Source organism: Diorhabda carinulata, chromosome 2 (genome assembly GCF_026250575.1).
Source record: "Diorhabda carinulata isolate Delta chromosome 2, icDioCari1.1, whole genome shotgun sequence".
Taxonomy (NCBI): Eukaryota; Metazoa; Arthropoda; class Insecta; order Coleoptera; family Chrysomelidae; genus Diorhabda; species Diorhabda carinulata.
In genome coordinates this window covers 31,051,887-31,064,144 of record NC_079461.1, presented here as the reverse complement: position 1 = coordinate 31,064,144, position 12,258 = coordinate 31,051,887, and the positions used below count along the sequence as shown (strand labels likewise).

Here is a 12,258-nt window from a genome sequence, read left to right as displayed (position 1 = left end):
AAGTTCATTAGTCATGTGCCAATTTTACGTTTAAGAACATGACACTTCTTACTTCGCCCGCGAATTGCATTAGAAATATAACTTAAGTCAATAATTCCAATTCATACCTACATGATTGAAAACTTTATTTTTTATTTCAAATACTGATATAAAATTTAAACTACAATAACTACTTCTAGTACTCCCGGATTTGTTAATGTATTGTTCTTTAGAGATTTGAAGGCTCAAGTATAGGTTTGTTTCGGAAAATGGACTAAACGTATATAACTTCATTTTATTCTGTTTTTAAACTGTTGGTACAATATTATCATAAGTTTATTTATCTTTCAAATGAAAATAAATAAATAAATAAATGAATTAATAAATATATGAAATTCTCTATATATTCCGGAGAATTCTAAATTCTACAACGAAAATAATGAATGTTAATATTGACGATATTTTGTTAGCAAATAAAGATAATTGGAGTAATGTATTGGAAACATTCGTGAACAATGTAAGGTTACATTTTATGGATTACAATTTTTAGATAATTATTTAAAATATTGACAAATTTTAACAGCAGTCCTAGTAGAAGTTTTAAAGTCAAATCTTAGCATTGAGTGATATAGATGTTTAAAAATTATTACTTCTCGTAGTTGAGTAACTTGTAATTTTAGGCTTTAACTACATTTTCATTTCCTGAATTGACGGATGAGACTAAAAGGAGAAATGTTTGGGATGCTATATATAACATTGCTAATTGCTCCGAAGATCCAAATGTAATTAAGAATTGTTTTATTGCAGTGAGGATACTGAGGTAAGTAAATATTTTTATAGATGTATCACATTATAATTATTAAATTTTAGCCGAGAAACTAACCAACTATATGAATTGATAAATTATAAATGGATGGACTTAATAAAAAAACATTCTGGCTTAAACAATGAAAAATTTGAATTCAGCAAAGATAAAACATTAATCTGCATTGAAGTTATGAAAAGTTTGTCAAATATACTGTTCAATTCCCGACAATTAGCCTCTAAAACGGTTGAAAATGGTATTTTAGAAGGTTTGACAAATAGGATTAAACAGTTTAAGTAAGATACATCTTTTGATTTAATGCTGTTTTGAAAATTGAGCTCTCTTCTGTAACATCATTATATTTTCTCAAATTACTTCTTAGTTATTAAATTAAGCTACTTAGGTATGTGTGTTATTCAGGGTGTCACATATGACCCAAATCTATTGTGTCCCATTATTATCTATTAATCCCTTCCCTTTCAGACAGTTCGGGATGTGGGATGGCTCTAGCTGCCAAACATTTTTATCTTCTATTTCATAGTCTCCCATGTGTATTGTTCTAGAGTTCTGTAGACTCTCACACTAGGAAGAAATGTAGATAGAGACTGCTACTCAGAATCATTAGAGTTTTCAGATGTCCATTGAATCGACAGTGCCACAACAGGACTTTGGTTATAGTTTCCTAATAATTCTTTTTTTATGCCAAACCAAATAATGTAATATCTTTAGATTTAGTAGTATCTTCTTCTAAGTCTTTTTTCTTCTTTATTCTACTTATATTGTTTTCATTAGGGCTCTTCTCAGCCACATGGCTATTTTTTTTTTGTTCAAATTTGTTGAATACTTTATAGCTATAGCTTACTGTAGGACTAAACACTATTTTATTTTTTTCCTAACCAACTATATGCAATTACTTGTCATAATCCTATTCTGAATTTTTGAGCTGAAAATACTGTATTCATTTTTATAGAAACAAAAACATACCAGATGAAGTAAAATTTATGGATGCAAAGCTACTTTTCTTGATAACAGCTCTTTCTCATGAAGCTAGAAAATATTTAAATATGATAGAACCCTTGCTTGTCATATTAGAAGATGTACTACATAATGCTGCAAAGAATCATGTCGAAAATGAGGATTTACCTACAATTTTGTTAACAGTAAGATTTAATTAATATTTTATATTTAGCTGATAAGATTTACCCATTGAATAATTTTTTTAAATAACAATACTCCTAGACAGGGTTGCACAATTTCTGTTTTTTTTTTAAATCATAAATCAATCATTTTTATATAAAAATTAAAAAAATTATGATTTATTTAGTGTTTTTAAAATGTATATAATGAAAATGCGATGCTTTGTTCAAAATGATTATTTTTTCTTCATCAGCACTTGATTTATTATTTTTGAGTTTATGATTATTATAATTTGTTTAAACTACTTTCATTTCTTACATTTAGTTAAAAAATTTTAAATAGTGTAATATTAACTTATTTTCTCAACTCTCCATGTTGAATATTTTCATTTTTGGTGTTTTATATTCCCATCAACATGAAAGCGTGCTACATTATGTGCGCTAAATTTGTCATAAAGGTATTATTTGAAATAAGCGGATATTATAATCGTGGAAAATAAAAAGAAACTAACATTTTACTGGAAATAGTTCTAAATTTGAATTAAGCCTGAAACATAAAACTGGATGCAGTAAATAAATCTTGGGACTAATTCAAAGATTGAAGGATCACACACGACATTGATTTAGGCAAGCTGTAACACCATATCATTTCATCGCTTACATATGGGACCCATTTAAAAAGGCATATAGTTTAACAGAGCACGAGAGAAATCTCGTCCTGAAAACGATTGAGGAAATGTATCAACAAAGTGGACTGTAGCTTTTAACCTCACAATTCAATGCCCAGTTGAAGCCATTTCGAAAAATGGTGTCAAAAAATAACATCAGAACTTCTGGCATTGACTGGCGAAGAGCACAGGAAGATATACCTGAAATGGGAAGCATCTACATACGATGAAACACTTTTTAAGAGCAATCACATCTTCAGCTAAGTTGCACTTCAGTAGCACGTTTGGTCTTGTGCAATCAAAATTAAGGAACCAAATAGAAATAGAAAAGGCATCCAAATTAGTATTTTTATATAATTTCTTCTATGAAAATTAAAAACAAATGTTTTTCCAACAAGACAGCTTGTGTGAGATTTAGCAAATTAAGGGTTTGATTTGTTTGATTTTTTTTAATTTATAATAATTCAATTCTCAATGGCTAATTAATTTGGATCTATTCTCAAAATCATAATTACAATAAAGTGATTTCACACACTGAAATAAAAGTTTCTAGGTATATCAATTAAGCTGATTCAACATTCCCAATCAATACTATTTGAAATTCTCTTATTATAAAGTTTATTTTGTTGTTTCTTAAAACCCATAAGTATATCATCAATTATATTTTAGGATGCTCAAGCTGATTTGGTATCAGAAATTTTAAAAGCCCTCTTCAACTTAACTATTCGCATTGAAGAATCGCATGTAAAAAATTTAACCATTTATATAAGATTGGTTAAAGTACTTAGAAGCTATCTTTTAATTTCTTCTGTGAATTCGGAAAAAACTTGGACTTTACGTAATAATGTAGTTAATCTTCTTACTAATATGCCAGAGGAAACATATACAGAACTATTTCCAGCATCAGAAGGGTATCCGGGGCTAAAAAGTTTAGAATTCGAGGGAATGAACATGACTGCTATTTATGAAATACTGATGTTTTTGAAAGCTAAATTCAATTGTGAAACAGTAAGTATTTCAATTAAAAAAATTGAATTTTGTTATGTATTGCAGGTTTTAATGGTTTTGTTTTGAATTGGCAGAGCTTTTATTTGTTGTCAATTTTCACTAGCTCCATTAATTTATTACTGAAATACCATGTTATATTTTAGTCTATCTCAAATCAGCATGAAATTTTCTCGCCAGTTGTAACAGTCTTATTGAAAGGTGCTACTAGTCATAGAGCTGTAAGAAAATTTTTGAAAAATCAAATTTTACCCCCATTAAAAGACGTACATTCACGCCCCGAGCAGGGCAGTACTCTCAGAAATCATTTATGTAGATTATTAACGACTCCTACTACGGAATTACGGGATCTAGTAGCAGAGCTACTTTTTGTTTTGTGCAAAAAAAGCGGTACGTGTATTTTATATCATACAATGGATATGCAAACTATTGAACTTGTTTCTAGTTGCCCGTATGATCAAATACACTGGTTATGGTAATGCAGCAGGACTTTTTGCCAAAAAAGGTTTGCTAGCTGGCGGAGAAGATAAAGGACAAGGAGATTATTCTGATAGTGAAGATAGTGAAACTGAGGAATATGCTGATCATAAACATGGGATAAATCCTGTGATTGGCTGTTATGAAGAACCACATCCCAGTGTTCTAGATACTATGTCGGAGGAACAAGTAAGTATGAAATAAATGAGGTCTATAAAAAAATGAGTGCCATGGTAAAACACCTGGTTGGAGAATCCAAACTATTAGAATTTTGTCTTGGGTACCTTAGTAGAATCAGAAATGAGCAAAAAAACCTATTCCTAACCTTAGAACACTTAAAATATACTCAAATTTCAGTATTTGAATACACTAAACATTCCAAAATTTGTTATACCAGTATAAACACAGTGAACTTCACTTATAACATGTATCCACCCCTTTTAAGTAGACCTTATTCTGATGGTGAATACAATTTTAAGACTCGGACTCATATTTGTTACAGTATGAAGATGTAACTACAATTGTTTACTACATTTTCTACTACCCTAGTACGTATTATTTATTATTATTTGCTTACAGAGAGAATATGAAGCAATGAAATTGGTAGAATTAATAGATAGTCTTATGAAATGTGGTGTTATAAAGCCTTGTGTCGTAGGAGAAGATGGAAAACCAAAACAAGTAACACATGTTCTTGAATTGCAAGATCAACTCAAGAACAAACAAATTACATTTGCAGAAGATAGCGATTAATAAGTATAATATAATATATATTTTAACGTTTTTCCTTTATTAATTTTTTTCTACCTGTGATGAAATTCTAATTATTTATACTGTTTTATCTCATTGATTATTTTTATTCACTGATTACTACATTTAAACTGAAGTATAAGCCACTAGTTGAGTGTTTCCCCGATAAATAGATAGCGATTAATAAGTATAATATAATATATATTTTAACGTTTTTCCTTTATTAATTTTTTTCTACCTGTGACTAAATTCTAATTATTTATACTGTTTTCTCTCATTTATTATTTCTATTCACTGATTACTACATTTATTTATAAATGTATTTTATTTATAAAATTAAGTATAAGCCACTAGTTGAGTGTTTCCCTGATAAATAGAGTTAGTGAAAGGAGTAGTCTTATTTAAAAATACAAATAGAATATGATGTAGTGGGAATTATTACATGTTTTTTTTTTGTTTCTGAACAATCACATAAAATCTATTAAATAATTGTATTTCATTTATTGCTTGAATAAATGGAGAAAGTTTGAAATTGTTGTTTCCAATGAATATTAAATTTAGAAGACACTGTTTACTACCACCATATTAACAATTATACTATGTATACTTGCCATATCGATGGAGATGAACTGAAAATTCTTCTTCTCTCCATATAATCGACATTTGCCAGTTTCTGTAAGACAAGCATTTCTTGAGGCCACAGTGCCTTGTATAACAGTAAGTGAGGAGGTATAGCTTGATGTTATTGAGATCTAAATATTTTTTTTTCTATTAAGAGGTATCAAAGCTTCGACTACTTTTTCTAAGTAGTAGGAAAATGGCGTAGTAGGCTGATCTATCCATCACCAGATGAAGAACATCTTCATAAAAGTATAGACAAGTTAGAAAAATTGAGTACTTTAGAGTAAAAAACCAGTGAATTGGTCGAATTTATAGTATTATATCTGGTTTTACACTGGTTAAAGTTTTTAAATTAACATCGCTATGTTTCAGTAAATATTTTGATGAAAAAAAGTATCATTTGTATAAAATTGCAATTGGAATATGTTTGTTGGATGACAGCTTTTTTGATCCAGTTTATTCACTCACTCTGATTGCTTACGCTGATCAGTTTTAGTTATATAAGAACAATGCATTTTTCATGTACTTACTCTAATTTTTCAGTATACAATCCTTACTCTTTTTTCAGTGTATGTACTTTTTTCACCTTGAGTTTATTTTAATTAGTAACAATAGAAAAATCAGATTACAAAACTGAAAATGAATGATGAATATTAAATTCAAGCTGGAAAAAAATATTTTCAATTCCATACATATCTATGATACTAAATGTCAAAATTTCAATAAAATTTAGCTTTCATAGGAACTAGTCAGCTTTCGTAGAATAATGTAGAAAATATAATCATAACAGACTTATGATACATTATTATATCGAATATTTTGCCAGAAATAAAAAATAAAAATTAGTATAGATACATTATTTATTTAATGACAACCTATAAATGTCTATATAACAACTTTTGGTGGAGCAGCTGGTGCAAATGGTTCATCAGGATCCTGTCCTCTATATATACCGTAAGTCCATGGTTTGAATTCCCATGGCATTTGATTCTCTACAGCAGTTAAATTCACACCCAAATCTTCCAAAGTAGGGATTTCACTTTTTACATCATCTGACAAATGTTCTCTCTCGATTTTTTCCCAATGCAAATGTCCTATTGGCCAATTCAAAGACAATTTTTCCGTTAAGGTTACTCTTAATTGGAAAAATGGATCCCAACGCATATCGTAACGTTTATAACCCCACTCATCATCTTTACGCATAATACGATAGAAGTAATCTACTAGTTCTGATAGTAAATAACGTTTAGGGCTGTAAAAAATGCAAAATGTAAGTTTGAAACATACAACAAACGTCAAGCAGTTTATAATCTTAACCAAAAGGTATTTATCAGAAGTATTGAACAGAAATAATTCATATACTTGGATTCTATTTCAAGTAATATAGTTAGTACCTGAAAATTAGGCAAGGATAAATAAAAATTGGAATCCAATAACATATTTGAAGTAAATCTAAAAAGATACTAATTAAACTTAAGTTTCAAAAGTTTATATAGAATCATATGAAAAATAGATTATTATTATATCTCGAAACAGCTTTTGTCATAAATATAGTATATATTGATATATGATATCAATATACAATATTAAACTAAGTAATGCAAATTTTAATACAAGTCCAGATAAATTCAACTGCTCTACTTAATTTCCATTCAATTTTACCAGTAGTGGAAATATGTGAGTAAGGATTCTGCAGTGCTCATTCACTTAAAAATGAAAATTTGGGTTCTAAACTTCATACGACATTGTCCTGTGTCTAAATGCCACTACTCAAATCACTATACACTAGATGATAACTGAGAGCTCCATCAAACCATCCGTCCATATCTAAATAAGTTTTTTTATCTTATCTCTAGAGTTTGTATGTTTAGTCTTTATCAAAATATTTGACTAAAAGAAGTCGAAACGTTAAATTTTTATCTGTCTTTAAAAAATTATAAAAGCAACTAATTTTGAATCAGAAAAGACCTAAAATCAAGAACATTTAGAAGCATAAACTAAGTCAATACCATAATTTATATCAACTTGCAAGATAACATTTGGGGATAGTTATTATTATTTCCTTTAGCATTAATTTTTTAATGGGTGCTTCTATCTTGTTCACCTTCTTATTTTTCTTTTTTTTATTTTCTTCTCACTAAAAAGTTGGTGGAGTACAAATTAATACTTCTCATCACCCATCACATCCCAGTTATGTATATACTTTGATTGAGGCAGAATACCAGTTTCTGGGAAAGTTTCCATCTGGAGACTTGAAGTCGTACAGGTCAAAGAGTGAAGTGGGAATTTAGGGGAACGGTTTATTATAATTTATGATGTCATTCTATAGAAATATACACTGGTAGATTATAATTAAATTGGTTAAATATTTTACATTGTTTCGTAAAACATTTCACAACACTGTATATCATATTCTTGAATTTTATAGAATAGAAAATCTCAATTGAATAGAAAGAGCTAATGTGACATTAAAAATAAATACTATATAAATTTTTATTGAGACAATTCATTATACATACCCAACGGCTTGATAAATCTTTCCCACTGAATCGGAATCTTTGAGAGCATTCATAATACCTTGGGCAACATCACTAACAAAAACTGGTTGTTTCTCTGTGTATTCACCTTTATTCCACAATGGAAAATATTGTCCTGTCCTTCTCCAAGCATGAGCATAATACCTTAAATTTATATTTCAATTTAAAAACTAGTATAAATTGATGTTGCTACTCATGTAATGATAAATTATTGAACTAATCATTATAAACAGGAAAAAAATCAGATACTTCATACTTTTCGTAATAAAAAGCTAGGAATGTTTTTATTTTAGTAGGTAATATGGTTATTAAAGAGAAAGTAGGGTTTAAGACCATTGAACTAATCCCTTCAGGATTAGTAGACAATTTGATAAGACTCGATTTAATTTATTTGTCTTGAAATTAATTTACCTGTCGGAACTATTCTAAACTGTATGTAGGTTTTCTCAAGCATCTTTAATCTATTAACGAAGCCTTTTCATTTAGGTCCAGAATAATGGTTATTTTGAATGTAGACATAGTCCCAGCTGATGCCTCGGCAAGAGAAACCTGAAGCTTACGATACATTGCAGAAACATTTGAGGTAGCCAAGTCTACCATTCACAATGCACTTCAGCCTTCCCGGGAGTCTGTTAGACTGAGGGAGCATGTAATTGTATCAAGGCAACCTGCGACATGGCTCCAACTCATGGAAAGGTATCGTAGAGTAAGGCGATTTTTTGCCGACCAACATTCTCATTGGACTGTAAAGCAATGGGCAACTGTTTTATTCATGGATGACTCTATACCACTCAGACGATCGAGACCGAATGTGGATATGATTTGCTTGATGTACACTTCACGAATCACTACTTTATAAAAGATCATTTATGGTTTGGAGTGAAATTAATTTCTACTCCCAGACTGACCTAATTTTTGTTGCTAATAGGGCTCCGCTGCTCGAAGGTGCTCTTAGAGGCTGTGATCCCCTTTGCTCTATTTATTGTTGACCAATTAATTTTGCTGCAGGATAATGCTTATCCATATTGTTACTGAACATGTGAAGCAAATGAGAATCACAGTTCTGGACTGGCCTGTATGGTCTCCTGATATGAATCCCATGGAGCATTTGTGGAATAATTTACAGTCATGTTAGAAATTATTATCCTCCTCCTAGTGACTCAAATCAGCTCCAAATTACTCTTAGTGAAGAATGGAATGCTATGCCTGTTAAGTTTGTCATAAATGTAATTTCCTCAATGCCTCACAGAAATAGAGCTATTCGTCATGGCATAGGAAGAAATACCCACTATTAAAATGATAAAAATTGTCTAAAAATCTAATAAAAATGAAGGATACAGTTGGGTTAATTTCTTTATTCTGTATTTTTTTGTTAGTAATCAATAGAAATTATTTATTTGTGTCCGATTTTGGTGTAAATAATTTATATTAAACAATTATTGTGTTAATTTGCAAATATTAACATATTTAACAAATTATAAGACCAAGTCTGAATGTCCAGATATAAGGAATTAAAATTCCTCTGCATGATTCTCGCATTACAATGGGTCATTTTAAAGATAACTATGACATAATAGTTGTTACCTGTTACATAAACCCATTTATTAATAATGGAGTCAAAATAGAAATTTAACTTAGTTAAAATTCACTTAGAGCTGAAATGGTGGAAATATTGAATATATCATTATAAATGAAATGTCAAAAATCCCTGTCCCTCCTACTTGCACAAAAAAACAAAAAAATTTATCCATGGTCAAATGTATGAGATTAAGTTTTTTTTCAATTTTTCTTGAAAATGGTAGGATCCACAACCTTTTGTCAGACCTATTTTTAACACAAAACTTACCGTTTTTGAGATATAGATTAGAAAAGAAAATTTCATATGTTTGATCCTGAGTAAACTTTTTTGCAGACATATCATCGACGGAGATTTTTGACATTTTATTTTTAATGGTATATTTAACATTTCTACCAATTTTCAGCTCTTTGTGAATTTTTGTTAGGTTACAGCTTGTTTTGGTTTATTTTGATTAGATTAATAATAAATTTGTTTACCTAACAAATCTGTCCTCTTGTCCATACATATCAGCTGGTCTGAATATGGTTGCTTCAGGAAATTCTTCTAAAACTGCTTGTTCTCCCTTTGCTTTACTTTTCAGAAATTTCGAACCACCCTTCACAAGTCCCACCTGAAAATAATAAAATTCTAATAATAAAAATAGACGAATTTACATTGTTTTAGTTTACCTGGTTGGGATTTTCATCAGCATTCAAAGAAGAGAAATGAATAAATCTTTCAACACCAGCTTTTTTAGCTAATCTTGCTAACCTTCTGGCACCTTCAACATGAACATCATCAAATTTAAAATTTCTTGTTTCCCAATCTCTTCCTACCAAGTTTATCACCACATTCGAATATTTTATGCACTTTTGAATACTCTCTTCATCTCTCAAATGGTAAGGATGGAAATATACTTGACCTAAATCACCAACCACTTTTAAGCGAAAAGGTTCATAGTTATCTCCTCTATATGGAATAATAATCTAGAAATTATTTGAGAATCATCAATTTAGCTGATGGTTAACTGATGTTAGCTCGACAGACCTGTGAACCTGTTTTGCCAAGTTTATTGCAAACATATCTTCCCAAAAATCCAGTAGCTCCGAAAACCGTAGCTACTATTCCATTAAAACTGGACCTACCTCCTGTACCACGTTTTAAACTCGATAAATTATAAACGCGATCATCTGTACTGTAGTCATTTCTATGGATATAAGCTACAGCAAATACTCCAGGCTGTTTTTCTAAAATAATAAATATAGGTTAGGTTATGTAATAATAATTATAACAAAAATTAAATAAAATTATAACGTGAAAGTTGTTTTTTTGCAGTAATATTTTGCTCTTACTTATTAATTTAGAACCAGTTGAAATTACTACAGCCATCGTTTGTCTTTTAAATATCAAAATCCTACCATCACAATTTGACAGTGACAGTTACCATTCTATTTGGGGTTAGGGATCAAAATAAATATGAGAAATTTGGTGGTACGGTAATTAAGGAATGAATAATTGACAACTTCTTAATCAGTTGGTACTTTATTTATAAATTTTTGTAAAAATTTTGAATATAACCATCAAAGAAAAAGCCTAAATTCTGTAAAAAAGTTCGTACAGCTTTCTCTAACGACGGTTCATTCGATTCAACATTGAGTCTCAAGGCTTTTTCAGTAGATGGCGTAATATATCTACAGTTTAAATTGATTTGTTAATAGTTATTATATTTGATAAGAACAAGATATTGAAACTTTATTATTCGTAATAAAAAGTAAGTAAATATAACTTTGAAGAAAAAGCCTAAATTCCATAAAAAAGTTCGCACAGCATCCTCTATCGACGGTTCATTCGATTGATCAGTGAGTCTCAAAGCTTTTTCAATAGATGTCGTAACAAATCTACAGTTTGTATTTATTTGTTAATATGTAGTTATTATATTTGATAAGGACAAGATTTTAAAACTCTATTATTCGTAATAAAAAATTGAAATAAAATTCAATAGTTTTAATAAAGGAAAATTCGATGAATATGAAAATCTTAATAAATAGTTCCTATATATATGGAGACATGAATCTTGTGAATGTCAATGAATTTTAATAAACGCTGCACTCAAAAGAGGGCACTAATCTTCACAATATATTGGCAGATTTTTTATAGTACGAATTCTCAAAATCCAAAGTGTACCGTTTTTATTTCAGTGTATACCAAACCCAACTTTGAATTTTAATTAAATAATGTAGGCGACAAGAAAAACATGAGTCACTTGACCTAGACGGTATGAAAGGTGTAAAACCAAAAAAGGACTTTTAAAAAATACAAATCGTTATGATATAGTTATCCATTTTAAGAATGAATTGGAGCTAGAAATTATAAATAAACAAGTCTTTATATATATCAATGAATTATGTCGTTACCCAACATAGGTTCCAATAAGAAGAAACTGACGACACATATCCCACAGTCGATTTATCTAAACTAACTTTTCTAGAAATTCAGCAAAATCGCCGATTTTTCCATAAGAAACCAAAGAAAAATTCAGTTTTAAACTCGCTGTGTACTAGCAGCATATCTTTGATTGCAAATTGTCTTCAAATAGTTTATAATTGTAATAATAAATATTTTTAAAAAGCTTCTAAGAGCTATCAAAACTATTATTGTAATGTTTTTAAGTTGATAATATTAACACTTCTTTTTTCTTCTGACCACTCTATATATTATATTG

General features: G+C 29.5%; 2 protein-coding genes across 2 annotated transcripts; one reads left to right on the top strand and one right to left on the bottom strand.

Moving 5' to 3' along the window:
• The first annotated feature begins 3 nt into the window (after nt 1-3).
• LOC130890916 (synembryn) lies at nt 4-6,286 on the top strand. The gene is made up of 8 exons (XM_057795343.1): nt 4-496; nt 660-799; nt 850-1,080; nt 1,755-1,944; nt 3,258-3,596; nt 3,740-3,983; nt 4,039-4,259; nt 4,650-6,286. Exons 1-8 carry the CDS (start codon nt 419-421, stop codon nt 4,821-4,823), a joined length of 1,617 nt encoding a protein of 538 aa, XP_057651326.1. The 5' UTR covers nt 4-418; the 3' UTR covers nt 4,824-6,286.
• On the bottom strand, nt 6,284-11,176 carry LOC130890917 (NADH dehydrogenase [ubiquinone] 1 alpha subcomplex subunit 9, mitochondrial). The gene is made up of 6 exons (XM_057795344.1): nt 10,889-11,176; nt 10,584-10,783; nt 10,226-10,522; nt 10,034-10,167; nt 7,961-8,122; nt 6,284-6,693 (listed from the first exon to the last, which is right to left on the bottom strand). The coding sequence occupies exons 1-6, from the start codon at nt 10,923-10,925 to the stop codon at nt 6,327-6,329; spliced, it is 1,197 nt and encodes a 398-aa protein (XP_057651327.1). The 5' UTR covers nt 10,926-11,176; the 3' UTR covers nt 6,284-6,326.
• Between the last annotated feature and the right edge of the window lie 1,082 nt (nt 11,177-12,258).

Excerpts from the sequence above, each read along its gene's own strand:
- LOC130890916 (XM_057795343.1), top strand. The coding sequence starts at position 419 with ATGAATGTTAATATTGACGATATTTTGTTAGCAAATAAAGATAATTGG. Across the intron at positions 800-849 it reads ATTGCAGTGAGGATACTGAG|CCGAGAAACTAACCAACTAT; the intron begins GTAAGTAAATAT and ends ATTAAATTTTAG. Across the intron at positions 1,081-1,754 it reads AATAGGATTAAACAGTTTAA|AAACAAAAACATACCAGATG; the intron begins GTAAGATACATC and ends TCATTTTTATAG.
- LOC130890917 (XM_057795344.1), bottom strand. The coding sequence starts at position 10,925 with ATGGCTGTAGTAATTTCAACTGGTTCTAAATTAATAA. Across the intron at positions 10,523-10,583 it reads TTGGCAAAACAGGTTCACAG|ATTATTATTCCATATAGAGG; the intron begins GTCTGTCGAGCT and ends AATAATTTCTAG. Across the intron at positions 8,123-10,033 it reads CAAGAGGACAGATTTGTTAG|GTATTATGCTCATGCTTGGA; the intron begins GTAAACAAATTT and ends TATAAATTTAAG.